This window comes from Drosophila biarmipes, chromosome 3R (genome assembly GCF_025231255.1).
Source record: "Drosophila biarmipes strain raj3 chromosome 3R, RU_DBia_V1.1, whole genome shotgun sequence".
NCBI lineage: Eukaryota > Metazoa > Arthropoda > Insecta > Diptera > Drosophilidae > Drosophila > Drosophila biarmipes.
The window spans coordinates 28,662,032-28,689,541 of record NC_066616.1 but is presented as its reverse complement, the minus strand read 5'-3'; the positions used below and the strand labels follow the sequence as shown (position 1 = coordinate 28,689,541).

At 43.5% G+C, this 27,510-nt stretch overlaps 1 protein-coding gene across 6 annotated transcripts in view; it reads right to left on the bottom strand.

Moving 5' to 3' along the window:
• Positions 1 to 817: 817 nt before the first annotated feature.
• The window catches only part of LOC108024544 (uncharacterized), a 31,934-nt gene continuing 5,241 nt past the window's right edge, over positions 818 to 27,510 (bottom strand). The window contains exons 2-7 of one of the 6 annotated variants that reach the window (XM_017094515.3): positions 26,385 to 26,577; positions 16,335 to 16,573; positions 15,997 to 16,181; positions 15,625 to 15,833; positions 4,443 to 4,629; positions 818 to 4,228 (exon numbers count right to left, since the gene is read on the bottom strand). In XM_017094515.3, the coding sequence (XP_016950004.1) occupies positions 1,417 to 4,228; positions 4,443 to 4,629; positions 15,625 to 15,833; positions 15,997 to 16,181; positions 16,335 to 16,573; positions 26,385 to 26,394 (3,642 nt within the window). In that variant the 5' untranslated portion in view covers positions 26,395 to 26,577 and the 3' untranslated portion in view covers positions 818 to 1,416. Of the gene's footprint in view, positions 4,229 to 4,442; positions 4,630 to 5,561; positions 5,734 to 6,955; positions 7,073 to 12,179; positions 12,475 to 15,624; positions 15,834 to 15,996; positions 16,182 to 16,334; positions 16,574 to 16,961; positions 17,383 to 26,384; positions 26,578 to 27,510 lie in introns of those variants that run through there. The other 5 variants (XM_017094512.3, XM_017094514.3, XM_017094517.3 and 2 more) reach the window with 5 other exon arrangements.

Sequence of the window (27,510 nt, the reverse complement as noted above, 5' to 3'; positions counted from 1 at the left end):
GAGTGTGAATTAAGAGATGCCGGCTTAATGCGAATCCATGCACATACGTATCTGTTTTTTTTACTTTTTCATATTTTTCATGTGCAGTTTGTGGATGCATGTATGCCCTCGAGTGGCAATGGCAGCTCAACGAGGATGGATGCTGGGTACAGGCTGCTCCCATGAGGTTTCCACATTTCGCATTTCAGCATTTTTGTGGCATGCTTTTGAAGGCGAGCAAAGTGAATATCCCTGTCTTTATTGCTTCAGTCAGCGTATATGCAATTTTTAATCGGAATATTAAATATTGTTATGTGAAAAGTAAATACATACCTCGCTGAGGTCAGACTCTAATTACCATGTGACTTATGCTGAACAAAAATATTAAAATTGCTTATTATATTTTGTAGTTTTTCCGAGCTCTTCATTTCATGCTTTGCTTAAATTTCCTGTTTTTAATAAACTGAAATAATTCCACTGCACATAAATCCCTTAGCGGCCATTAGATTGTCAGCAGAAAAGTGTGCTACAAACATTTCAGTTACTTTTTAAACATTTTCACTTTTGCCATTTCCCTTTGCCATCATTTAAGCGGGCAGCGCGAGAAACTCGTTCCAGTCAGCAGGTCCTTATGAATGCAAACTCGCATTTGTTTCCCGAAAAGGGAAATTTACGCTGGCAGTTGCAATCCCATTTTGCGTGTTGCAGGGGATTCCGCACGATTTCCTGTTCGCCACGGACACTTTGGCCTCCCACACAGCCCACATACACATCCGCATCCCGATTTCCACCCAAAACACCACGTCCTTCGCACGTGGCAAATGAAAACAGGTTTGGCTCTGCTTATATATAAAAAATTTATTGCGTTTAACTTTGTGGGGTTGGGCTGAGGATAGTAGAATGAACGAGTTTTTCATGCTTAGCGGCATGCCAAAGATGGGAATCTTAAAACTAAATGGGTTAATCTTAAACTTGAATGAATCGCTCTGATATTTCAGCCGCTTGGTTCGTTGGTATCGACTTAGGATCTACATTTATGCCTAATGATATGTTGATTTGGTTGCTTGCAATCGTTTCACAAATGTACAATTAGTTGCTGAAACCGAAGACTACAGAGATAATACAAATAATCCGAAGCGATTTACATTAGAACTTTCAATTTTAGTTTTGAAAATTTCAAAGATCTAAGGACCACTTTCGAATGTCTTAAAAGTATAATTAGAATAACGATAACTAGTTCATACTCATTTCATCCTCTCATTTAGTATGCCAAGGAATGAGCTTACAGACTAAGCAAATATCAAGGTTTCCGAATCAGATCAAAATTTTATGAAATATGATGGATCAATAGATCGCTTTTATAATCGGAATTGGGTGCTTAGGTATATGAATCTTTCTGTCGAATCTTTCGATTTCGATATGTGTCGTTTGGATGGCCTAGCAGTTCATGTAGTTGGGCGCCTGCTCCTCTGCCTTGGCCTCACTTTCGGGGGCAATGTCTCCCACATTCTGGTAGACCTCGGCCTGGACCTCGATGCTGCCCACCTGGGGACAGGGGACTGGGATCTGCTTGGGCTTGAAGGAGCTGCATCCGCTGGCGGAGCTGCTCTTGGTCAGCTTGCCGTAGATGATGTTGGAGCGCTCGTTCAGCTTGATGGGCTGCAGGGTCACTCCGTTGTGATTCTGGTAGTGCTGGCTCTCCGCCTGCTCCTTGGCCTCCTCGATGGTGTTCAGGTAGTTGTTGCTCTGGGACTGGGCCAGCGGTTGGCTGCCCACGCCGTACACGGGTATGTTCGAGGGGAACATCTGGTAGTGCTCGGATCCCGTGGGACTGGTGGGTGTATTCAGGCGCTGGCAACTGAACATGGGCGAGGGGAAGACGATCTGGTGGCGCTCGTCACCGGGCGTGGAGCTGGGCGTGAAGACGGGCCGCGGAGCAGGTGGCACCATGTAGTTGTCCATCATGCGGCAGTGGGGAAAACGACGGTCCTCGTGATCCGAGTGGGTGCCCGAATCTCCCAGAGAGGCACCACTGCAATTGCTGCCGGTACTCAGTCTTCCGGAGGAGGAACTCGAGCTGGACACGCTCTGCAGGCTCAGCGAGCTGATGGGTCGTCCTGCTCCCACGCCGGAGCTCACTCCGCCACTGGACTTGAAGCTACAGCTGGTGGCTATCGAGGACTTGGTCTCATCCAGCAGGCTATCATTGCCACCCGGCGTCTTGGATCGCGAGAAGAACTTCTTGATCCGTTCGAAGGGAGTCTCCCGCTTCAGGTGCGTCCTCACCTGCTCCTGGATGCGCTCGTACTCGCGGCGCAGCTGGTCAATCTGCTCCTGCTTCTCCCGGAAGCTCTGCTGGACATCGTTGCGGTGCTTCCAGCGCTCCACCAGCTGCTCTACATCCCGAATGGAGAGCACATTGTTCTTAAAATCATGCATAATCTCGGCCAGCTCGTCGTCCGCATTGGAACGTGCATGGCTGGCGGCGGAGGCATCGCTGGCACTGCGCTTGAGGGTTCCGTAGCCTGGCTGCTGCTGCTGATGGTGGCTTCTGGCGCTGGTTGACCGACTCAGCCTGAGGGGCTCCTCCACGGGTCGATTGGAGGGCTGGAACAGGTAGTTGCCATCATCCTGGACCACCGGCACATTGGAGGGCTGCAGCACATAGTCGTTGCCTGGCTGGTTCTCCAGCAGCTGGGAGCACTCCTGGCTGAACTTGTCGGTCTGGTAGAGAGGAGCACCGTCCACTTCATCCAGGGATTTGGCTACATCCTTGGGTTTCTGGTTCTGCTCCTTGGACTGGTAGTAGGGTGGCTCATTGATCCTCAGCTCATTGGTGGTCTTCTCGGGACCCGGTTGGCCTCCGGCTTCTGGTAGCTTCTTCTCGGACTCCACCTTCTTTTCGGCCACGGAGGCCTGCAGGTTCTCATCCTCCGTCTCCACACTGATGTAGTTGAGATTCGAGATGGCCAGCGTCTCTGTTTTGGGCCTGACCTCGGGTGTGTTCTCCCGCTCCGATCCACTGGACATCTCCATGTACTCCGCCGCGGGCAGTTGCTTGGGTGGCTTGCCCTTGCCGGGATGAGCTTCGATGACCACATTTGCATTCGGCTTGGGACTGCTCTCGCCAGGTGGTGTCACTCCCTTGAAGTAGTGGTACATGGTGGTCAGCTCATGGAACTCGGCGAAGCTGACAATGTTCTGCGCCAGCTTGTGGTGATTCTCCTGCTCGGCCAACTCGGCCGGGGTGCGTCCGGCGCAGTTCCTCACGCCGCAGGCGGTGTCGCCGCCTGGGCACTCCATCAGCTGGATGCAGAGCCGGTTGAGGCCCCACCTGGCGGCAAAGTGCAGCAGGGTGGGATACTCCTCCGGGCTGGACTCCAGGCGGGTGAAGAAGTGCGGCTGCCGCTCGCTGGGACCGCTGAGCAGGTGGAAATTGGGCGGCATGTTGCGCTGGAAGCACTGCAGCAAGTGCTGATCCAGGGCATCCCGCTCCACGGGTCCAATGCCCAAGGCATGGCACATGAACTCTATGGGCGAGTCCTCGATGCGCAGCAGCTGCTCCATTTCCCGCAGACGACTCTCGCACTTGATGGGCCTGGCGCCCAGACTCTTATTGTTCTTCTCGATCCGGATCTCGATCATGGTGGAGATCTCCATGCAGGCCTCCGGGATGTTGAACTGCAGGGTGTAGGGATTGCGGCACTTGAAGTTGCGCAGCTCAATCAGCTCGCCGGATTTCTCCACCAGCAGCTTCAGGGTGTCATTCTTCTCCAGCGGCTCTGCCAGCAGGGCCACCACCTTGTTCTGACCCAGTTTCACCTTCTTGGGCAGCACGGTGAAGCCCTCGGTGCAGCTGGAGAAGCTGCGCGATAGACCACCACCTCCTCCGCCGGAGTTATCTTGGCATGGAGGGCGCTGGCATAGGGCTCGACCCAGGATATCGGTGGCTATGCCCAGGATGTTGCTGATCTGCACCTGGTCATTGTCCCTCACCACACACCGCCGCCACTTGTAGTAGCTGGGCAGCGCCGTCTTGTGCATCTCCTTCACCTTGTCCTCGCTGACGTCCAGCAGGATGGCCAGGACCTTCTCCACCCGGATGATCGCCGACAGCTGGGTCATCAGGAAGCTGTGGGGAAGGGCCAACAGGGCGGGACACAGGATCACTATCTGCAGCGCTGTGTTCTGGTACTTCTGGGCAATTTCCTCGCTGAAGGGACCATCGTCAATTTTGATGTGCAGAAAACTGGAAAATTAGATTAAATATATTAGATATATTTTATAAATATTATGAAATGTGTTAACTAACTATGGAAAGCGATTAAGGCACTTCGAGAGCTCCAACTTATTTTATGAAATTAATCACATTTAAAATTGGGAACATTTAAAGTTCTCTCTAGATTTTATATTTAACTCATTTAAATTTAAATAATTTATTTTTTATGGAACTTTAAACTTACTTGAATGGTTTCCGTCCGCGCTGTTTGGTGATCTTGTCGAAGTGGTTCTTCAGGAAAGTGGCCCTCAGATAGGCCCGCTCGCTGTGCTTGGCGGTGATGATCAGGATGTCGTCCATATTGTAGCCGGTGGGACTCAGGAACCCGGATGCACTCGCTCCACTTGCGTTGTTCACGTTGCCGCAGTTGTCTGCAAAATGAGCGGAAAAGATCGTGGGACGGTCAGCGAGAATGACTCGAAAACTCAAATAAAACGGAGGAGTTGCTGATAAGAAACCCATGGCCCAAGGCGACCTCCTGAATAATCTCCCATTATGTACACAGAAACTCATATATGCAGTGCGTGTGTATGCGATAAATAATGTGTTTACTTAGGATTTGACCAACTTGATTTGTAACCTCTTCAAACAGTCCCCACTCCCGGAAGAAATCCTATTTGACTTTGCCCTGGGGAATGTGACTTTTTGCCCCATTCAAGCGCCGCTATTCTTCAAAATGCGATAGTCAAGGACGCAGTGGGAAAGTGTGGGTATACTTGAGTGAGGCACTGTGTCACCTGAATCAAAATTGTCACTTATCTTTGTTTTGGGTCAGGTATTTGAGAATAGTTTTGATTACTGAGAAACATCTGGAAGTTGATAGTCAGGTGAAGGTATATTTTTTTTTTTAAATATTTATGATTGATTTTTAAAAATGTATATTAAGTGTAAATATGTCAAGTAAGTCATTATTTTTGAAAGCACAGATTAAAAATTTTATAATTTCCAAATTCTTTTGAAAGTTACAGCCACAATGTAGCTTTTTCACTAGACTTCTTTCACACCATAAATTTTTATTTTCATTTCTCATCAATATATGCCACATACTTCACACTCACTCACTCACGATTTGTAATCCCCAAATATTTAGTTTGGATCAGTTATGTTGTAATACACCAAAGATCTTGCTTAACACTAGAGGAACTCAGAGATAATGCCAGGAATCTGTTGAACTTTCCACACAGCCACATTCCGCAGTGACAATCTCATCGCGACTGACCGAAGATACATAGATGGATTTGGATTTTAGTGGAAGGAAAACAAAAGATCTTCGGATGAAACTAAATAAAACAAAATAAATTACCTAGGGGGAAGCTGTTTTCCTACTCTCTCCCGTTTTAGCCAAATAAATTAGGCCGGACTAATCAGTTGTGTTGTCCCAGCGACACTTTTCCCGCCGCCGGCTTCAGGTTGCCCCATAAATTTAGTCACGTTTAGCGCATTTAAATAAATCTCCTCGGGGCAAAAAAACACCCAAGCACTCGGCTGATGATGATGAAGATGAGGACGATGCACACGCACATGGAAAGTGGAGACAAAGCGATGCTATCTCCTGGCCAAACCGAAATCCACTGTTGCATTTGCCAGAATCTGAACTTCTTGACACCCACAAATGGCGGCGACGTCAGCAGAAGTATCTCTATCTTTACTTCGCTCTTTCTTCCTGTTGCCTGGTACACTCTGCCTCTTATTTTTCTGCTCTTCCTGCCCGACTTGCCCCCCTTCTCGCCCAGATATTCCCGTCTCCCTGCAGCTGGTGCTCATTATAAGGCAAAGGAACTGGAACTCTCGGTTCTATATGATGTGGAAATGCAAAAAGTAGGGGGAATGTATGGATATATTTTGCTCCATTTCATTTCGGCCTCTCTTCATATGCAAAATTTTGTCAAATTTTATTTGATGCCCTCTAAAAAGACCCCTGACAACATAATTAAGTGGAACTGTTGCGAAAGCTTTGCTTTGGCCCTTTTAAATGATTAATTACTGTGACCGAATACAAGTTTAGCTTGAGCTTCAAATTTTTTTAAATATATAAAAAAAAATTGTTAATTTTCTGTATCATAAAAGTTCTGAAAGCATTTTAAAGCCAAATTTAGTATTTGAAAACAGAAAACCTTTTCTATTCAAGTATCTAAAACTTTTCAAATTCAATTAAATTTAAAGTGAACTTTAAAGTTTGCCTCAAAAACCAAACCATAACTAGGTTTACTTTCGGATATATTTGATTTGTGGGGAACTAGCTTTGTTTTGAGTTGTTGATCCTGCTCCACCGACTTTGGCCTTAATGGCTTTTGTTTCATTTCAGTTTGCAAACTTTGATTTTGTGACGAGGGAGGAGGAGGCGGCTGTCGCTGCATTGAAATTTATTTCTCAATTACATGGCAGACGACAGTTTTGCGACAGCAGCGCGGCCGTTGAAAATTGCAAGTGAAATGGGAAGGGAATGAAAAGCGCAGTCTGACATTGAGTTGCTCCGTGGACTATATAGTATATTCCGGATTGGCTGAGTGCTGAAACATCTGGTAATTGTTAAATCGCTCCTCCTTTTGGTTAAGACAAAATGCTCCCTTTGTTCGTGATCATCATCTTTGTGCCTTCTGGCTCGCTTGCAATTTGCAAAAATACTCTGCCTTTTCGGCTGTGATCGATCACAATTTAATGGACCTCTCGTATCGCGCCGCTGCATCCCGAACTCACTCATCTCCATGTCCACATAGTCCTCCTCCCCGGAAGGCCTTCGCTGTCCCGAGGCGCAGCTAAAGAGGCGACAACTGCCCTTCGTTGGCATTTCCACTTCGATTTCGATTTGTTCGCTTCGAAACTTGCTTTAAGATTCCACAAAAGAACAAAAAACCAGCGAAATACAATGTTTTCAATTGTTAAGCGCCGCGAAGCGAGTCAAACATTGCGCTAATTTGTCGTCGCAGCATCCACATTTCGAATGGAACTAACTGCGCGAACCACAATTGTGGGCCAGTGGTTTGACCCACCGCAAATCAGCGGCTGCCTAGGATTACGCCTTTAATTAATTGATTAAAACTAACGCCGCGAGTGGGCAGCTGCGGAATCTGGTTTCAGTCGAGCGGAGGAAAGTATTGGGTTATCTTGAAGATGTCAGTTGGCTTATCAAGCTCAAAAGTGGAACTACTTTCTGTTAAATTTCAAAAACTCTTAGATAAAGCTTTGTTGCCACCATTTCATATATTTATTGTATTATTTTTCTACCAAATGATATATTTTCCTTGAAATCCCATTATATTGAAGAAGAACCCCCATAAATTCCCAAATAATTCATCAAAAACAGCGTTCTTATAAGTGAGTTTAGCCCAGGCTGGCTTGATTTTTATGATGATGTTTTGGGAGAGTGGTAAAATGCAGAGGGGCTGGCCGCACATTTTGGGCAGAGACAATTTGAATAAATGCCAACCGCTGATGGTGACACTTTTTGTATTCATTTCGTTCTTCTTTCTTTTATTTAGCAAGAGGCATAAATCAGCGAAAGGCGAACACAAAAATATGAATGCGGGATTAAATGGACTGCGGCGGAACGCAATGGGTTAAGGCGGGAGGGGCTCTTTCGAGGGGGCCCAGGGGCCACCGGACGACACACAAATTAACCCTCCCCCTCGAGAGGCAAACAAACAAACAGCAAATAACTCAAAATGCCCACATGTATGTGTGCCTACATACCATAACAATTATCATTTAATTATGTCAACTGTAACTTAATTATGCGCATATATATCTTTTAATTTGAGGCCAGCTCTTCCACTGGGATTTGGTTAATTGTCGACTTCCTTATGAAATTGCGAGTATGTGGTACTCCCCATTTATTCCCGAACCGCGAGCAGTCCTTTCTCACAAAAGTCTAACCCAAATTCCGTATGCCGTGCTCGCAGAGATTTGTATTAATTTAGATTTAGTTCGCACTAGGCATAAATCATAAGTGATTTAAATTGTTTTAGCTCTAGTTTCGGTGCCATGTCCAGCCATTTCGCCCCGCCCCCTGGCATCCGAGCTCCCAGATCGTTAAATGGAAATTGCTGTTCTCATTGTCTCTCGGACTGCCTGCCTCAGAGTGTGAGAATTTCTGACAGCTGGACACCGGGGGAAAACGATGTCATGGGGCAGGGAAATCGCACTGAGCATGGGGATGGTCAGTCACAACGATTATAAATGACATTGCATTTGATTTGGCTCTCTGCCTCTGAATGCGCCTGCATTTGTCTCTCGTTTCTGGAGGCAATCTGTGCTTCGGTTTTTGGGTTCGGGAGAGGTCAGTGAATTGGACAATGTACGGATTAATGATAGCTCTGGGCAACTGTGATGCATGAACACTCCAATTAAGTGAAAGATGTCGTCAAAGATGTGTTTATAAATGAAGGTTTTCCTTAGTACTATTTGTTTCTAATATATTTCCAATTTCCATAGAGGTTTAGCTGATATTCTATGATGATGATGTTCTTCACTTTCCTAAACACAAAGCAGATGCGACCAAGATCACTTTTTTCCTCTTCTGGATAACCCCCAAATGGAGTACTCTCTGACCCAGTAAATGAAGAAATTTATTTTCTCATTGAAACGTCTAATAATGAAAACATTTAAAAACACATCATAAAATGTTGCATCGAGTAAGCTCCCTTTTCTACGCATTCCCTCCGAAAACCAACAAGGAATTTCCCGCTAAAAGCAAACATAAACAACATTTTGAAATTTCACTTTCGGCCCTAAATAGCGATACAGCAAAAACTATAGCTACAAGAAAAATGAGGCATCGAACCGTTTTCCAAGCCATAAACATAAGGAAAACAAATACTAAAGCAGGCCGTGTGGCAGGGGAAAATTCCCTGGATGGGGCAGCAGCATTTTCACGCTGCGTGCCGCGTCATGGAAAATGAAGCAATGGCATGCCAGACTCCAGGCCCCGGACCCCAGAATTCCCCCGAATATAGATTTCCAACCATGCAGAGTTCTTTGGTAAACTCTAGATGGGAATGCGAAATGGGAGACGGTAATCAAATCCAGCGAACAAGTGAAATGTGCCAAAGGAAACCGAAGTCCATCGAAGGGAAGTTCATAAAAGGCAGTACTAAGTACTTGCTATAAAACGCATTAAGCTGCCTCGTTAGATGGGCCTTGACATAAGCCAAGTTCAAGAAATGCATAATGCATTTAAATGGCAGTTTTTACTGAATTGTAAACAACTGGGAGGTCCCAGGCAAAAGTTCCTCATATCTGATGTTATTTTTGACGTTTCTGACATTAATGTTTTGTTATTCCGCGCTGTCGCTGTCATAAAAGGGCTTGTGCGCTGGACTTGGATGGGGATTGTCAGCCATATATATAGTGTGCCTTGTGTATATCCCGACTCCGACTCCCACACACATGTTGGCCGCCATAATTCCCTTATAATAACAATGGGCGGCAACTCTTTTTTTTAGGGACTAACTACAAAAATAGATCCAGATACTGGGGATTCGTGGTATTAGGGCATTGAGTAATTGTGCAGCAGGTGTCAAATGTCTCGCCTCATCCGTCAAGATGAACTCGAACCGAGGGATATGGTAATTTCTCAACAAAAATATTAAAAAAATGCTGGGCTTCGTGTTAAACTCAACATTTGTGGTCTTATAAAGGAGGAAAATCCAGCCAACACCTCAGAGTCCCCCCACTAATGTTGATTAATGCCCGCCCCAGTTGGAGCAGCGACAACTTTGTCAAACACTCCATCAAACACAATTCAAATGTTTCGCTCCCGAGGTTTTTGTATTATTTTATTTATTTTCTTATTTATTCGATTCATTTTGATGGGGGAATGGGCAAGGTATTTGTGTCACTCTGGCAGCGATTCCACTGATCTATGCGTTCTGGCTGCCAATAAATGTCGCCATAAATTTCACAACCAACATTTCAGGCATCAGGAGGCGGCTCCTAATATAGTCATAAATATTTTGTTGGCCAATTTAAAACAATGCACACATCGTTTCATGTGAATGCGATGGGGATAACTCGTTGGTTCCTCGGTGTGGGAAATACATTTTTCAAGAGAAGTGTTTAGGGAAATGCTTGGCCTATGGGATAGGTTTTTCAGAATTTTTTAATGCATTTTAAACGAATGTTGCTGTGGTAACAAGACCTCTAGAAAACTTGCCATAAAAACCAATTTAGTACATTAGGATTACAAGAACTTCAAGGTTAATAGGCGTGAGTACAAGTCCTAAATAAATCAAGTCGTTAAATATAAAAAGCCCGCATTTTTTCTGGCTAGTGTAAACAAGAGCGTTATTTTTTATGGCAAGCGTACATCAAAAAATTAAAAAAAAAACAAAACAACCACGATGATAACTTGACAATAATCAAGTCAAATTTTTCGTTTCCGTTTAATAAACAAGACCGAGGGAGCGAAAGGGACGGCAGAGGGTGGGAGTGAGAGCGAGCACGAGCGTCTCCATGTGTGTTGTTTTTGTTTCCTGCATGCAATTTATGCTGCAAGCTTCGGCTGTCGCAGCCGCACGCACACATGGACAGCCTTCTATGAGGGATTTCCGGTGCGTGCGTCGCTGCCGCAGTCGCTGCCATGGGCTACACTGAGAGAAAGTGCTAATACGAAATATAGAAAACCATAGAAACAAAAATAAAGCTATAAAACAAATAAATACTAAAGATTAGTTAAACAATTTTAAATATTTAGTAATACAGTGATCAACTTACTTTTTTTAATAACTGTACGATTCAAAGAATTGAAAAAATGTACATTATTTACAATAGGTTCTATTTAAACTAAAACAAAACATATATTCTTAAACAACAAAATAACGTGGACTTTAAATCATTAATTTAAGAAATTAAACTAGATTTGAATAAACGTTTATTTCAAAAATATCCAGCATATATATACCCAGTTTAGAAATAGTTAAACTGACAGCTCTGAGTTATTTTTAAGAAAATATTCAGCACCATTAAGCTGAGTTCTCCTCAGCATGTTTACTTAGCGTCTGCGCCTGCGCATTGTTTTTTTTTGCGCCAACTGCAAATTGTACGTTACTTTCTGCACATTCTGCTCGCTGGCCCGTTGTTATTGTTATTATTGTCTGGTGGGGGCTGGTGTTTGTGCTAGTATTTGTATTTGTATTTATGTTGCCTGCAGGACGGCACCTGCTGCCCTTTTACCGTCCCGGCCCGCCCACCTCGCCCCAGCCCTCGCAGCCGATCCGCGATTGTTACTCAGCATTAACATCACGCACAGCCCTTTCAATTCAGTTTATAATTGCTGTTTGCTTTTTTGCTATTTTTAAACACGCACGAGGAAGGGCAGGGAACTGAGTGTACATGGCATCCAGAAATATGAGCATTATTTTGAAGCCTAGTCGAAGAAGGGCACGCGCTCTGCCCCAGCACATCTGCGTTTTTGGGGTAGCACAGCTGCCCCTGGTTTTCCCCCTCAATGTCCCGCTTTTTATGTCTGGCTTTACATTTTCCTTTCCGCGTTTTTTTTTTGTGATATTAATTAGAAAATAGGGGAGCAGCAGGGAAATGAACCCAAAGTCTAGACGGTTTTAAGCGGAAACTCAATCTGTGCTCTATTTTTGAAGCCGTGTCCCTCATCTTTCCAAACACGTGCCCCCAGTGGAGTGTGGTTCAAATGAAAAAAAAAGGTAAAAAACGAAAAGGGAAATTGCTTATTTCAAAAGGTCCTTCAATTACCATACAAAAGTTTCTTCCACTCGAAGAACCCTTTTTTTCTATTTTCAATCACTTTTTGTTGGGGAGTTCAGGGCCTGCATTTTAAGTGGCGAAGAGCCACTTTGAAGATTCCGCGCCTTAGAGTTTTCTACATTCCTGTCTTGGTTGCATAATTGAGATTCGGTCTCACAGGGTATGGATACATTTCATTGTATCTGGGAGATAAACTGCTACTCACCGCAACAGAACGTCTCCATTTCAATGTCTTCCACTTTCAGCAGCATGTTGTTATTAATTCCAAAACCTCAGCACGACGCGGCACAAAACTTCATTATCAGAGGGTTTTTCGGCTATAATATATCAACTCTTCACTGCAGCTGGAGGCGATTTATTTTTGTTTAGAGTTCTCAACTGCGCATGCGCAACGCTGGGAGCGTCAAGTTGCCACAGTCCTTCAACTTCGACTGGCAAAAGCTCGGCTTTCGACTTGGCTTTGGGCCTGCTACCGACTTTACTGAATGCCAAGAATATCAATTAGCTCTCTCTCTTTCTCTCTCGGCGATAGCCCTCTCTTTCCCACCCCGGGTAAACACAATGCATTGGTAGATTATAAAATAATAAAAGCCAACGCGCCTTGCTTGTTGTTTTTGTACGTGCCCGTGACGTTTAATCAACGCATTCTCCATTTTAAACAACCTATGGGCACCCGATCCTCCAGCCCCCCAGGGCTATAAACGGAGTTATGGCATTTTAAGCGATCAACAGATCTCCAATTGTCTTTGCTTTTCGCCAGCTTTAAAGAACTCCCGTGGAACCCCCTTTATGGTAGCCCCTAACAGTTAGGTATCATATAGGGCCTGGAACTGGCAAAAACTTGTAAACATATAAAAATATAATTTTTATTTACTGCCATTTAAATGGCAGCAGCTGGAACGCCAGACAAGGGCAGCCATAACAGCAATAAAATAAGAAATCATCATAAAACTTAATGTGGCGAGAAATATAATTTTGTAAATGGCTAAGCTAAGATGGCAAGCTAAGACTTGCTTCTGGCAGGTTAATTGGACATAAATCTTAAAGGGGAGAGGGAACTTAAGCGGACCTGGATTGCCATCGAAGAAGTATATAGAAAATTGCAATTTTGATTTATGATTTCAATAAAGATTTGATGGTTTTTATATAAGTCTTAAGATCCTTTATCTCCCTCCACTCAACTTCTGCCAAATAGTAGCCAACAAAGAAGAAAGGGAAACGTGAGCAAACTTCTTGAAATATTTTTCTTGAACATGATTATTTTTTCGGCTGGAGTGGGCCTTATTATCCTACCAAAAATTATGTTAATTACGCCGACCCTGCCGAAATCCCAGCTTAGTATTTATGCATGCAACAGGTGTTGGTCTCAGCCGCCAAGGAAGACACTTGAGCTCCTCGATAGGATTTCTGTTTTCGGCTGCCTGACTATTTTCCTCGTTTTTCGGCCTGTTTGATATGCGCAGCGAGGAAGGGAAAGACCTAACCCCCAAGGCAGAGGGCCCAAGTGTATTGAACCCCCATTGAAGTGGCTGGATGTGGGCAGCACACTCTGCGTAATCTGATGAGCAGATGTTCCGGGAATTGGAAACAGAAGCCAGACGCTGGGGGAGTCCGAAATGGGGTAAACAAGTGCATTTATGCATCGGCAGAATGCACTTCTTCTGTCTTGGATTCGGAACTCTGAATGCTGAATTCTGAATACTGGATGGCTGACCCCAAATCACCTGCCACATTCCGCGGCGACGGCAGCAATTAAAACAGTGTGCAATTGATAGATGGCATACTGCAGCCTACTTGGAGTGTTATTGACTGGAAGCTCTTTCGATGGGGAAACCCGATGAGGAGGAAACATGGCCAGCGTAAACAGCACAACGGACTACGGATTGCTTTGATGTATTCACAGTTTGTGCTGCCAATTTCTCGGTATGGCCGAGGCAGGGCCAAATTTGGCCAATCGTTTTGGTTGGCACGCGCCATATGCAAAGCAGTTGGTGGCCACCCAACTCCCCGTTCCTCCCCCCTCCTTTTCGCTTCCGTGCCATTAACACGTTTGAAGCCCTCCCATATGTACAATACACCGTACTGCGGCCATCAATTATGCAGAGTTCCGTTCCAGCCAGTTGATTCGATGTGCCTTATTGGCCGTGCAGTTCTTCAATTTCAATTTATGCTCGTCATGCGGCCACACCCACCGCCCCCCAGCGTTTATTGACTCCTCCAGGTTGCCCATCCGCCATGTTGCCAGCGACATAATAACAAACTGCAATTGCTAATGCCATTGGAAAAGCGGAAATGCGTTTAACTCCTGCCCCCCGGGCAAATATGGCTTTGTTTTTCAGTTCCAGTTGATTTTAGCTTGCCATAAATTTAGGTGTTACGACTGAAGTGCTCGTGGGTGTAGTGGGTTAATTGCCGCTTGAGGAGAATTGCCTAGTTTTCTGCATATGGCGCATAGATTCGAATAGATTGCAAGTGACCATAGCTACAAAGTGGGTCAACTTGCCCGTTAATCGCTTGACATTATAATACAAAATAACCCGAACGCAATTTCTTCAAGAATTTGCTGTTATGAAGTAAACAAAGAAGGCAAGAAAACTACACGAAATCTGGCTTTAATTCTCTCACACAAATGAATCCACGTACTGCCTTAAATCAACTCCAGATTATCCATCATATCGCCATGTCACGAAAGCGAAACCTTGAAAACGTTCTGATGAATACACAATGATCGTGCAAAGGAGTCCTGAGCGACTCATAAACCATAAACCTCTGACTTTTGCTGGATAAACGAGTGTGTGGGTGAGGCACAAACCAGGAGGCATTTGCATCTGGCATGCAGCTACCCGCTCTGGGGGCATCCATCACCCGGCGGAGGACTGTCAATGTCAGGCCAATCAGCCAGGAAGGCGCGTTGCCAACAATCCCCTATATACAGTCCACGATCGCCTCATTACGCCGCAAAACAGCAGCTCCAGCTACACTAGACTGCAAGGGAAAACAATGCCAAAACAAAGAGATTGGCGACGCTCTGGCGACAAAACACGATTACAATTATCACTTGCGTAAACATTGCAATGTTGTTAACGTGGCTCAAATGAGGGGGCTCAGATCCATGGCGCCTGGCAGGCCAAACAAATGAAAATAAAAGGCAACTGAGGAGCTGGCAGTAGCGCTTAATATGCAAACGTGATGCAGAGCTTCGAGGTACAGGTTGCTCGAGGAGTTTAGGGGGGAAAACCCCAGAAGGGTGGGGAAATGCGGGGAAAAACAGGGCAGCGAACGCCTGTCAGCCGCCAAAGTGCAGAAATGCGAACGCAAAACGAGGGCAGGGAATGCAATTTGCCCAACACTTTGTCTTTGTCAATGCGGCAGCTGAGCTTGTAGGGTAAATTAAAATAACTACATGGGCATATTCGACTTATAGAATTGTTGTAACAATAAAAATAGATACCTAGAATCTATGAAGTTCCCATAAAAGTATGATATTATTCCTAAGATATACATCTTCTAATGAAGAGGGGGTTCTTAGCTAAACGATTTGCATTTACATGCATTTGCTGTACCTGTTGAACCCAGATTAGCATAGGAATTCGCGACTGCCCCCCGGCATACTGAGCAGATGGGAAATGCAAGTGTCAACGCCAACTCACCTCTTCGTCGATGCGAGCCGCTGCGGAATTTGTTGGGCGAGAGGAGCGGTGGGCGGGGCGCCATCATGCTGGGCACCTCATCCGGCGAGCCCAGGCCCATGGTTCCCTGGTTCTGATGGTGCTGCTGCTGCTGATGCTGGGCCCAGTTTCCCAGGGAATGGCGACGAGATCCGCCACTTGGCAGGGTGTGATGTCGATGGGATTTGCTGCTGAAGATCGAGCGGAGGAAAAAAAAGAAAGGGGTGGAGAAAGGAGAAGACCAACGATTAGCACGGGCGGAAAAGGGGGCGGTTCGAAACTGTCAACAGCTGCAATCGCATCCTGTCATCAGCGCAGCCCCCACTTGAGTGTTCGATTCCCGGGATTGCTCACCTTGTTGGCGATGTCAGCGGATTGAAGACCTCGTCGTGGTCCCCAGCCACCGAACCAGCGCCTCCTCCTCCGGGACACTGGGAGCTGTGTGTCTCGTTGCAGGAATTCAGGCGTTCCCGGAACTCCGAGTGCGAATTGGAAGATCGCTGGCGGTACATGTGCATCGGTTGCATCTCGAACGAGTGCTGAAAAACGCAAAACGGAAGAGGGCGGCGCATTAGAAGGGCACTCTACGCCTTCCTAACAGGAAGTGCCAGATTCAGCCGATAAATCCGAATCAGTACTCCGAAATCGGTTCGGAATATGCTCCATTAACTCTACATTTATCATCCACTCACTTGTGTGAAGCCGCCGAGGGAATTGAAGCTGCCCCGGGGACTTCCGAGGGCCATGGAGGCCGTTGTGTCCAGATTGGCGGATGTCATCAGGCGCTTCTGTTCCGGATTGGTCACCACCACGGGCCGGGGACTGCTGCCCTTCGAGTTGCGCCGCTTGAAGATCGAGAAGCCCCGGCTGGAGGACTGGGAGTCCGGAGTGCGCGGGGACTTGGTGTCATTGCAAAAATAATACGGGTTGTCTGGGGAGTTAAATTAGAGGAAATTAGATTTAAGAGGGTTTTAAATATTGTGATTTACGCAGCCAGAAAAATAAAAGTTAACGTTTGACATTGCTTTTAATTGCTTCATTAAGTTAGATAAATATTTTAAAACCTTTGCCCTAAGCCCTATTTAAAATAAATCCAGATTGGAACTTCTGAAAACAAAGATGGAATATCTTTCCCCATTTTGAGAATCTTTATAATCATAAACACTTCTTAGCATTTTATAAGTTTTTTATGGAAGGTTTTTTAATGTTTAAACAATCCAGGAGAAACACATACACCATATTATGAACTCGTTCAAAGTTAGGAATAAACTTTAGTAAAATGTTCTTTATTTTTATTTTCCTGCTTCCCCTATTTTTACCTGAGAAGAAGGCGTTTGTGTTATCCACAGTGACAAACATCTTGAGATCTTGTGGGCAGTATATTTTCCTTAGTTTATAAGCTTTTCGTCGAGTCTCTCACAATTCAGAGCTCGGATTTGCGATGCATTGGCACTTTCACTGGCTGCGCATGCGCACGCGCCAAAAGTTGCGCTTGGGGCGCGAAGAGCAGAACACACAGCGTGGAGTGCCAAAAATGGCAGGCGAACAGCACTATTGTCAGTTGATTAACGCGGCAAATAAATCTCAATTCAAATTCGATGCGAAATTCAAATTCAGGCGGTAATGTTTGTTTGGGTCGACTTGGAATTTAACTTCACTTTGGATCGCGCAGCGCGTGCGTCTGCATTGACATCCCGAAACGGAATAAATTCTAAAACTTCAACGAGAACAAAACACTCCGCGCCGTCTGCATTTTCCTCTGCCACCGCCGATGGCGATGCCGATGCCTCTGCCACCGCCTCTGCCGGCGCAGAGAATCCCTCCTCATGTTTTGGTTTTTATTTACCATACGCTCGCTTCTTCGCCCATTCCCTCAACGTGCATGGTACACTGAGAAAAATCCTACGAATTTACCAAAACCTCTTTCGATCCAACATTTTTCTTACTTTTTTAAAGACTTTAATCAATTGTTAGTGGCTTAACTTCACTCAAGTCACTATAAGTTTTCTATAAATATATTTATAAAATGTATATTTCTCAAAATATATTTAAGATAAAAAAAAGTTTTTTATGAACAAATTTGTGTTGTTGTTGTTTTTTATAAAATATTGTGGGTACCTGATACACTTGACCTACATAAATACACGATGTTTTAAAGAAGTATATTATAAAGTTCAAGGAATTTTCTAAAATATGAGGACATGTCACCTACATATATACTTAATGTTTTTAAAATAAAGTATTAATCGATTTTTTATAAAAGATGTGACACCAGGTACACTTTAGCTTTAGAAATACTGTATGTTTTACATAATTATAGATCAGGTCATAAGCAATTGTACATATTTATAAAAAAATATATAAAATTAAGTTGAAAGAATTTTTTAAAAATATATCTTTGAAAAATATTAATGTTATGTCAGTGAGTTTTTCTAGATGTAAAGTAACCATTAAAATACCCTGCTTCATAATGCAACTTCTTCTTGATTTTTCTCCCAGTGCAGCGACATCAGCAGCGGCATAAAAACATTCCCCCTCTCCCTCGCTCTCTCGCCCCCTCTCGCTCCCTCCCGCGCACGCACTCGCACACACGCATACGGGATCAGTGTTCAAATATGGTTGCCATATTGCCATCACCCACTCGTAGAACCCCCTCTCGAAACCCCTGACCAGCCAGGCGATCGGCGATCAGGAAAAACTCACTTTTCCTCGACTGCCACCACTTTGTTGTTGTACCTGCGCATGTTTTTCTTTTGCGTGCGCTTTTCGCATGATCAAATTATCATCGCCAACGTTCTGAGTCCGTGATTTCGAGTCCCTTTCCCATTTTCCTAGCGTACGTTTTGTCTTGGCCTCGTCGTGCATATTTGATGAGTTCCGATAGCAGAAATAGAAGACCCATCTACCCCATAGCGCATAACGTGTAGCATCTGAGGTGAGCTCCCGCCTTAGTATTCCCCATGTCCTATCAGTGTCAAAGTTTGAGTTGGCCCGCCGACTGTGGTTGCCTGTGGTTGGGTTCGTCGTCGCAGCGATGATGTTCTCTGTCAGGAAGCATTTATGAGACGGTTTTCGGGAGGGACCCTGAGAACTGAACCCACCTTCCCCAAGCGGTGGGAGAATTATTCTTTTGATATGTCATGGGAAAGAACACGAAATCAATAAAACCAAACAAATTAGTCTTGGAATCTTATTTATTCTTGGTTTTCCACTGACCTCTATAATATAATTCCCATACTTTTAAACATCCTACATAGCATTTTATTTTTCATTCCCCTCCCTCCCCTTGTCCCAAAAACATTGGCAACATTTCCCTTTTTGCCAACATGAAAATGTTCATCAATGATGGTCTGAAAATAGAAGGCCATAATAAGAACTATGGCCAGGCGACATATTCCAGCCACATTAGGGGAAACTCGAGAGCATCAAAGGCAAGGCAAAAAACAAAAACCAACATCGGGAAAGGCACATTAAAAATTGCAGCCAGAGGAGAGCAACAATTGTGCTAAGGGAACACATTTTCACTTTTCTCCAGAGCAGCTAGGAAAACTGAAAAACTGAAGTGCCAAAAGGCGAGCGACTCCATGTGGTCTGTCCAGGAATTCCTAAGTGGACTGACTCTAGAAACGTCGAAGCCATCGATACTGGGCCAACAGTCCGACCCAAGCAGACAGATGCCCGGCACATTGGGACCTATGGAAAAATCGTAAAAGTCGGGACCCGGGGAGAAATTGCACATTTCGTAGTTCATAAAGGCGAGGGGCTGCCAGCGAGGGTTGATCTTTGAGTGGCCCTCTGAAGAGCAAGTGAGTTACACTGGAAAATAAGTGTCTTTTTAATTCTTAAACAAGTTTACTTTAACCCTACTGTAAAAACAAGATTTTAGTAGTATTTAAGTACTATTTATAGATTAATTAAGATTAATTATGATTCAATGGAAATTTTTGAATCTTGCAAATGTATCTAAATTCAGTTGAATTTAGACCTAAAAAACCTAGTTTTTATTTTTTCCCAATTTTTTTCTAGTGCCTCTGTACTTTTTTCGGCTGCTGGTGGATGCAAATGATCTTGAACCGTACTTCGGGTACTTGTACTTGCAGCGGATTGCCTTCTGCGCGTACTTGGGGAAGTGCATTTGCCTGCACATAAATGTCAAACGCTTGTCTTCGCCAGCACGCTCCACGTGTTCCGGGGACAAAGAGGCGATCCAGGGGGATCTGGATTCAACTGTCGAGTCGTAAATCTGTAGACGCTCTACTGGCGGGCCAGGCAGCTTTGTCTAGTTAGTCAGAGAGGAGTATGGCAGCCCGGCTTTGGGTTTGGGCGCCAATTGTGGCACTCTAGCTGATTGTTCTGCGGCGTTGACAGGTTAATTGCTCCTACGCACCGTCTATAGTTCAATATATAGTCCTCTTTTATTCCTATTCTCTGGGGTCAGTTTTGGCACACTTCAATGAAAGGGGAAAGGTCTTTAAAAATAAGTACCTGTGTTTAAATGTAGGTTCATATGTAGGTAAAGGAGAAGAAGTATCTCAAAGATACTTTACAATGCACGGATTTATTATATTCTAAATCTTTATTTTAATATCTGAAATGTTTTAATTTTTAAGAGATACATATTTTAGTTAGGAACCTGGCTTAATAAAGAAACTATGTTATTTTTCGGTTACTAGAATGATGTTATTTTATATCTGGAAAACCAGGCATGCTACAAGTACCTCAATTTATTTATTCTACCTTAATTCCCTGTAAGTTCCGACTTGATCAAAGACAATATTGAACAAGTAATTACAGGGTAATAAAACCGATTTGAAAGGCGGCCCTAAATGGCCTGAACAAATATACAGCCATGTATGCATAATGCCACCAATCGATTGGAAATCCGACCAGGAAGGTCTTTGGCCAAACAGGAAGACAGAAAGCGTTGGAAAACACGGTGAGTGGGGGAAATGCGTAATTGTGAATTTTTGATTTGCTGTATTCTGGCCGTAAATTGTCTTGCCATCGATTGGCCAGACAAGACCTTCCTCACTGGCACTCCCCATATTATGCAGATATATGTTATTATACACATGCAAGGAAGGAAGGGCTCCTAACATTTGTTTGCCACTTGCAGGAATATTGCGTGCATTGCTTTATTTATTTTGTTGAATTTATTTCGCTGCCCTAGCTTGTGCTCCTATTTACTCAGACATTTTCATTCGAATTCCGAGTAGTCATACCATTACCATCTACGCCCCCTCATGGTACACAAATTTTGAATCATTTATGTGCACTACGAGTTTTCCTTCACGTTCAATTGAATCTTTTTGTTTATTATTTTCCAGTTTTTATGATTTAACCCCAAAGGCGGGGGAGACGAAAACGCACCGATTTCGAGGGGGAAAAAGGGAAATGCAGGGAAATGTCTGCCCGGAAGTTTGGCAACATGGCGCGACACAATGTCAGCAGGGGGCCCATAATCATAATTGTTATTATGTTATGAAAAATTATTCATGCCCGTGCCGGGGCAGGTGCTCACAATCGTTTTCCCCAGCGAAAATTTATAAGAAGCATTTTTTAGTTCTTAGAATTCATAAAAATGCTCAGAACCAAACCATTTGCCAAGTTTTGTTTGCACAAACAAATGGAATAGATCTTGGCTCATAAAATGTTTGGTAAGAAAAGTTTTGCAGGCTGTATCATTTAGAAATTTTGTTTGGGCCATGCAGAAGGTGGGTGTTTCTTTTATAATGAGAGTGGTTTATAGCTTATTTAGCAGGTGCTCAGTCGATGGTTTTCCGCTTTTTTATCGCACGATTAACAAAATTTTTAAAACTTACGATTTCTTTGGAATGATACAATCTGTTTGTGCAAATATTTGCTTTTTTTATTAATGAAGAAGTGATTTAGGAAATGTTTTGAACACTTTTTGCACACCTTTGGATATGTTTGGGATTATATCAGCCTGCCGGTGATTTCTACACCATTTTCAGTGGACTTTTTACCAAAGACAGTACTAGCTAATTCGATTTAATTTTGTTTCTTTCAAAACTATAGGTTTTTGGTACTTTCCGGTGTTTGATATATTCTTGTACAGATCATAAAATGTGCTGCGGACCAAGTCGCCTGCTTTAAAAACCTATAAAACTCATATCCCAAAGTGTTATTTTAGTTTTCCCCCATCCGCATGTCAGAGAACTACCAAAAAATAACAAAAGTCCATAAAATAGTTGTTAAGAGTTCCGCCCACGGATGCCGAATCCGTTTCTCCGGCATGACGGCGGCCCAGCGGAAGTAAAGTGGCCTGAAAATTGAGAAGCCGCCCTCTCGAGGGACAAACAACTTGCGAAATGAAGGATGCGCCCAAGGATTAGTAATTAAAAATTCCAAAACAACATTCGATAGTTGTCCACGAAAGGGGATTTCGGGGATTCGGGCACGTGCACTCCATGCTAATGGCCACTCGAGAAAAATCCACAACGGAAATGCCAAAGACAAAGGGAAGAATGTTACCAAAACACAGGCCCTCGAGCGTCGCAGGGCAGGCAAGGAATATGTGTATGTGATCAGGAAGTGAAAGCAGGGAGAAAGGTGAGAGGTGAGGGCTGGGAAGATGTCTCTTTCGCTACCTGCGAAGTGCGTGGTGCGCAGTGCTACTGGAGGTGTTGGAGATGCAATCAGAAATCAAATAAACACTTTTATGATCTTGGTTTTATGGCCCGGCCTGTCTTGTATTTGTCGCCTCTTGCGGTTGACACGATCGAAATTCCGGCGAGGGCGGCGGACTTTTAACCCATTGTTGCCAAATACCAAATGCTATTTATAAGCCCTGTACGGAAAGGTGTTTGGAAATGCATAAAATGCGCTGCGCCCCCGTTCATAAATCCGCCGCAGCAACAACAAGAGCAGCAGGAGCGGCCACATCTGTTCAACAGATTTCAATTCGATACCATACCAAAGTCGGGACCCGTCAGTCTCCCGAACAGCTCGGGCTTTGGACAACGGCAAATGTTTAATTATTTTCTTAATGGAAACTCGCACCGAGCACATGACAACGTGGTCTTCCGTGAAAAACAAAAAACTCGCAGCCAAAAAAAGAAAAGTCGGAGACTACACCAAGAGAAAAATAGTGATTTTATATGATATTTAAGAGTGGTATTTTAGAAAATAAAAAAATCTTTATAAAAAACTATAGTTTTTGTTAGATATTGGTAGGATTTAAGATTACAATATTGTAAACTACTACTACTATGAAAACTACTGCATAGTTAAAATTGAGGTTGACTGTACTTTTTACTACGAAAACCTAACCTCAAAATGGTTTTTGAAAATATTATGGTTTTTGATATAATAATGAGATTTTCTCTGTGCAACATCCCCGTGCCAAGTCCGTGTACCATGTGCATCCCCTGTTGCCCTCATAAAGCGCGTGTCTTTTTAGTTTTTTACCTACTTCGCTTACTCGCGGAGAAGGAAGCGATTTATTCAGGGAATCTTTCTGCGCAGTTGCTCCAAGGCATCCAAGTCGGGGTGAACGAATCTCTGGGAGATTACACAACTTTATGGGGTCCATTGTGGTGGCAATGGAGCTAGCCACAGGTTGATGTTAAATGTCAATTGGGATACCCCAGAGGATCAGCGGAGCATTAATTACCGCACTCTCCTATTCCCATTGCGATCCCCCAGTCTCGGCTCTTGAAATTTTTTACAGAGTGTCTCCGATGACGTTTATAATGACGTTGTTGATCTTGTAACGCTTTGCACTTAGGATCGTTTTTTCTACTTTCGGGCAGCCCCAAAAGGAAAGTACAATTTTGATTTATTTAGCTAGGACTGCACTTGTAATAGGAGATCCTCAAGCGGACTATGACACTCTCTTGGAGGAGTTTCGGTGAGTTAGGATCTCTTAAACTATCTTAAGGGTATAGACCTTTTTAAAAGTATAATGATATAATAAAATCTAATTTCATCTAAACCATATATTAACAAAAGTTTCTGCAATTTATTCACCTCATATGAAAACTCTTTACTTCCTTGAAACTGTCCACATAAATTTGCTTTGTTCAGTTTGGAATTAGGGATAGTTTTAGGAAGACGTAGGCCAGCTAAAACCACGCATCTTGCACTAAGTCTCGACATGCATCTTTGGATTTCCCCCACGAAATTTGGGGCCGGACTCCCAGTCTTCCTATGCCCTAGACCACATTTTCTTATACCCCGATTATTTTCCAACCCAACTCCCACTCACTTGGCTCCTTTGCACTCAACACTCCTGTTCTGCGGCTTGATTATGAGGTGTGTAATTAAAATTTTTACGCTCTTGTCTCTGGCCATGTAATTCAATTATGAAGAATCATTTGTAGCAGATGAATGTCTGGCGACATCTAATGTGTGTTTATATTTTTAGAGCGGCATAGTCTGGCTGCATTTTCAGCTGGCGTGTGGAAAGCCATAAGTTAGCCAGCTCACGAATGATTCGCAGAAGAAATTGAGCCATAAAATAATCAACGATATCCATCAGACCAACGGCTGGTACTCACAATTAAGCACATGACAGGGGAATTTGCGTAAACAATATATGGGAACCAGTATATATTGAGTGATATGACGTCGTCACTGGCAATGAGAGACACCATGGAGCGACCAACTGGGTCTCTGGTCCACTTTTCCCATGTCTGGCCGACGGACTTAATAGATTTCTTTATCTTCGACCGCCACAAGTTGCCAGACAAGTCGCGAGGAATGTTGGCGAAACAAAAGGCAATTCCGCGGACAAGTGAAAATTAATTTGCGTAAATATTTACGCAAAGTATAATTGGTATTTTAGGTGCGTCTGCCTCACAACAGAACAAGGTATGGATCAGCAATCGAATGCAGTGACTCAATATTATTGTAAAATTCGAAAAAGTAATGTATTTGCGCTTGCATTTTCAATTATTTGCGTCAAGGATAGTGACGCAGGCGAAAAAAAGGGGAATGAGTGTGTTAGACTGTGAAATATTATCAGATTATGGGGTGTATATATGGTTTAAGAACAATAAATACGAAAATCATATTTTGCAAATGACTCAAAGCAGTTTATTAAATTTGATTTATGAACGCTTTGATCTTTTCATAATAGTTTTTAAATTTTTGATGATTTACTAAGGACAAATCATTATTTATTAGTAGATAATTTAAAGATTCTTCTTACTACTCCAAAGCTTAAATACAGTCAATGAAGAGAGGAAAACCCAGGCATTTTCCATTCACCCTAAGCCTGCCAATACTGAATGAAAGGAATTTGAGTGAGTAACCATAAAAATCACCCTATAGAGCACACAAACAGCCGGTACTCCACTCTCAATGGGTGCAATTAAAAAGCGCAAATAAGCCGAATGAATGGACGAAATTCAATGCAGATTTAATGAATGATTTACATAGACACCGGCGACAAAAACTATTTATAAGAATGTTTTATGGATGCGGGCAGCGGACCCCGACGACTGAAGAGAGGACCCAATGTATCTCGTTCTCTCCTCGAATCTCCCGGGGAGTTTGTGTTTTGTACTTTAATTGCGCCATTTCCCATATCAGCTGCCCGATTATTTGTTCTAGTCAACAGACATAAATAAAAATAACAAAGAAATCCGAAAGAAATGTGAAGGGTGAGTTGCAGATACATAAACATTGTTTCAGGGCACAAAAATCTGACTAATTAGATGGTGCCCGACATTTGATTTGTTATTCGCTTCCAACTCCATTATGACTGCTTGGCACACAAATTGACGGATGACCTACGACAGCCTCGATGTGGATATCTTCTACCTAATAGATACACTTAGCTAGTATTTTCCCTGGGAAAATATATCGCACTTTGCCGATTTTAGGTGGGCCTGCCAGACTCCAAGACCAGCAGACTAACCCCAGAACACGATCTTGGCCCCGCCCGGTTGTTTGTTTGGGTTTCGTCTCCGCTTGGGGACAACCTTAAGTGGATTGCTCTAGTTCGCTGGCCCCCGGACTAATCGTTCGCATTCGAAAGATAAATGCGTTGGCGTTCTGGGAAATTGCCAATGCGTGCTGGTGTGTGCGCCCTGAAGTGCATCTCATTCAGTCCACTTTCACAGTAGCCTCGCCGTTTCGTGGGCCGATCGTGATCATTAGGAATTCCACGGGGGAGGAGTGGAAAACTCCTCCGACTAAACCGAATAGCTCGGCTTGATTTGGTGTCAAGTGATCCCGGGGCGTGAACGAGTTTGTCATGTTTATGTCGTGTTCTGGACATGCTTCTCTATAAAGAGGGTCTCCAGGAGAAAAGGTATCGAAGTACCCAAGTCTTGTTCTCTGGGGCATGGACAACTCCATTTAGTTTATCACTTTTTATAGAGGGGTTTGTATATAATAGAGTTGAAACCAAAGTACCTTTCATACCAGTTTTATTTATAGGATAGTATTATACCATTATTATACAAAATCAAAGTATTTTTAAAATATACCTCTCAAAAAGATCAATTAGATTAGATTAGATCTATAAGAGTACTTCTATATTTCAAGAATGGTCTTAATTTTAGATTGTTCCTATGACATCTATAGTGCATATGTAGGATTCTGATTAAAATATAATTTAATTTGAAAATTATAATAACTTAAGATCAATATAGTTATAGTACACAGTTTATAAGAAAAATCCATTTTCATACAAATTTTCTGCTTATAATTCCCACATCATAAATTCCCATTGACACTTCATACGAGCTTCCAATTATCCGCGTACTCACCCACAGACATTATGCTTCCTTCCTTATAATAATCGCTGGAAAAGTCTTCAGTGGGCTATGGCAGTGTCTTTCTGTTTATTTCCCACTCGATTTGGGTAGTCCCTCCACCTGCTGGGCTCTGCACTTGTTATGGCCAGTTAAGGCGCTTCCGGCGGATACGTCAAAGTTTTGGACACATTTATAGAGTGGAGACCTGCGGACCATAGAAAATAGATAGGTGGGCACAACAATTAATATTAAACAAATTTATTTGATTAAATATGCGCATGGCAAAGCACGAAAAGCAGCAGAAACCATAAATATGGTTGGGAAGGGGAGGAATTTAAACTAAAGTACAGAGCGTGGGCTTATGGCTAACGGTCTGAGAAGGAAACTCTATAGAGAATTCCCAGCGGAAGCAGCAACTTTTCCGATTTCCCCCCAAAAATCACGCCCGGAAGTGCACCTCCCCCAAACACCCATATTATTAATTATTTTTAGAGATGCACTCGCAGAGTTTGGGGCTTTGTTTTTTTCGAGCACTGGAATACTGCCAGTTTACAACTTCCTTTTTAGCCCAGTTGAAAGTGCGACAGGCGGCGGTGACCACAAACCGCAATTAGTCCATTAAATTATTAAGTACAAGGGCCATAAAATTGCCACAGAATGAACACACATTTGCCCAGGGGCAATTTGTACTTGGCTCCCTAGTTGGGAGTCTCGTTCGTGGCTCGTTCCGAAATGCCACAGATACTTTTATTGGCATATTTCTTATTTATAAGTCAATTCACATTCGTGCCGCATATTGATTTCAATTCTGATTTGGCGCGAGAAACTCCTCCCCGCCCCAGAAAGTCCCCAGCCCCAGCCCCTTTAATGAACTTCGCAATCGTTTGGCATCAATACATCAACGCTACACCATTTTACTCGTCTCGAAGCGAATTGAATTTGTGTCGAAACCTTGATAAAAAGTTTTCGTTTTGCGGCCAGGCAAATGTATTAAAGAATTTTTTGTGTATTTTCCTGATTTCTCCCGAAAAAATACGAGTTGATTTATCTCAAGTCTGTATAATATGAATTGTGAATTTCTATGGTGTGTCAGCTATATTTAAATATTTACATTTTTTCTTGTTCTTAAAAGCAAATT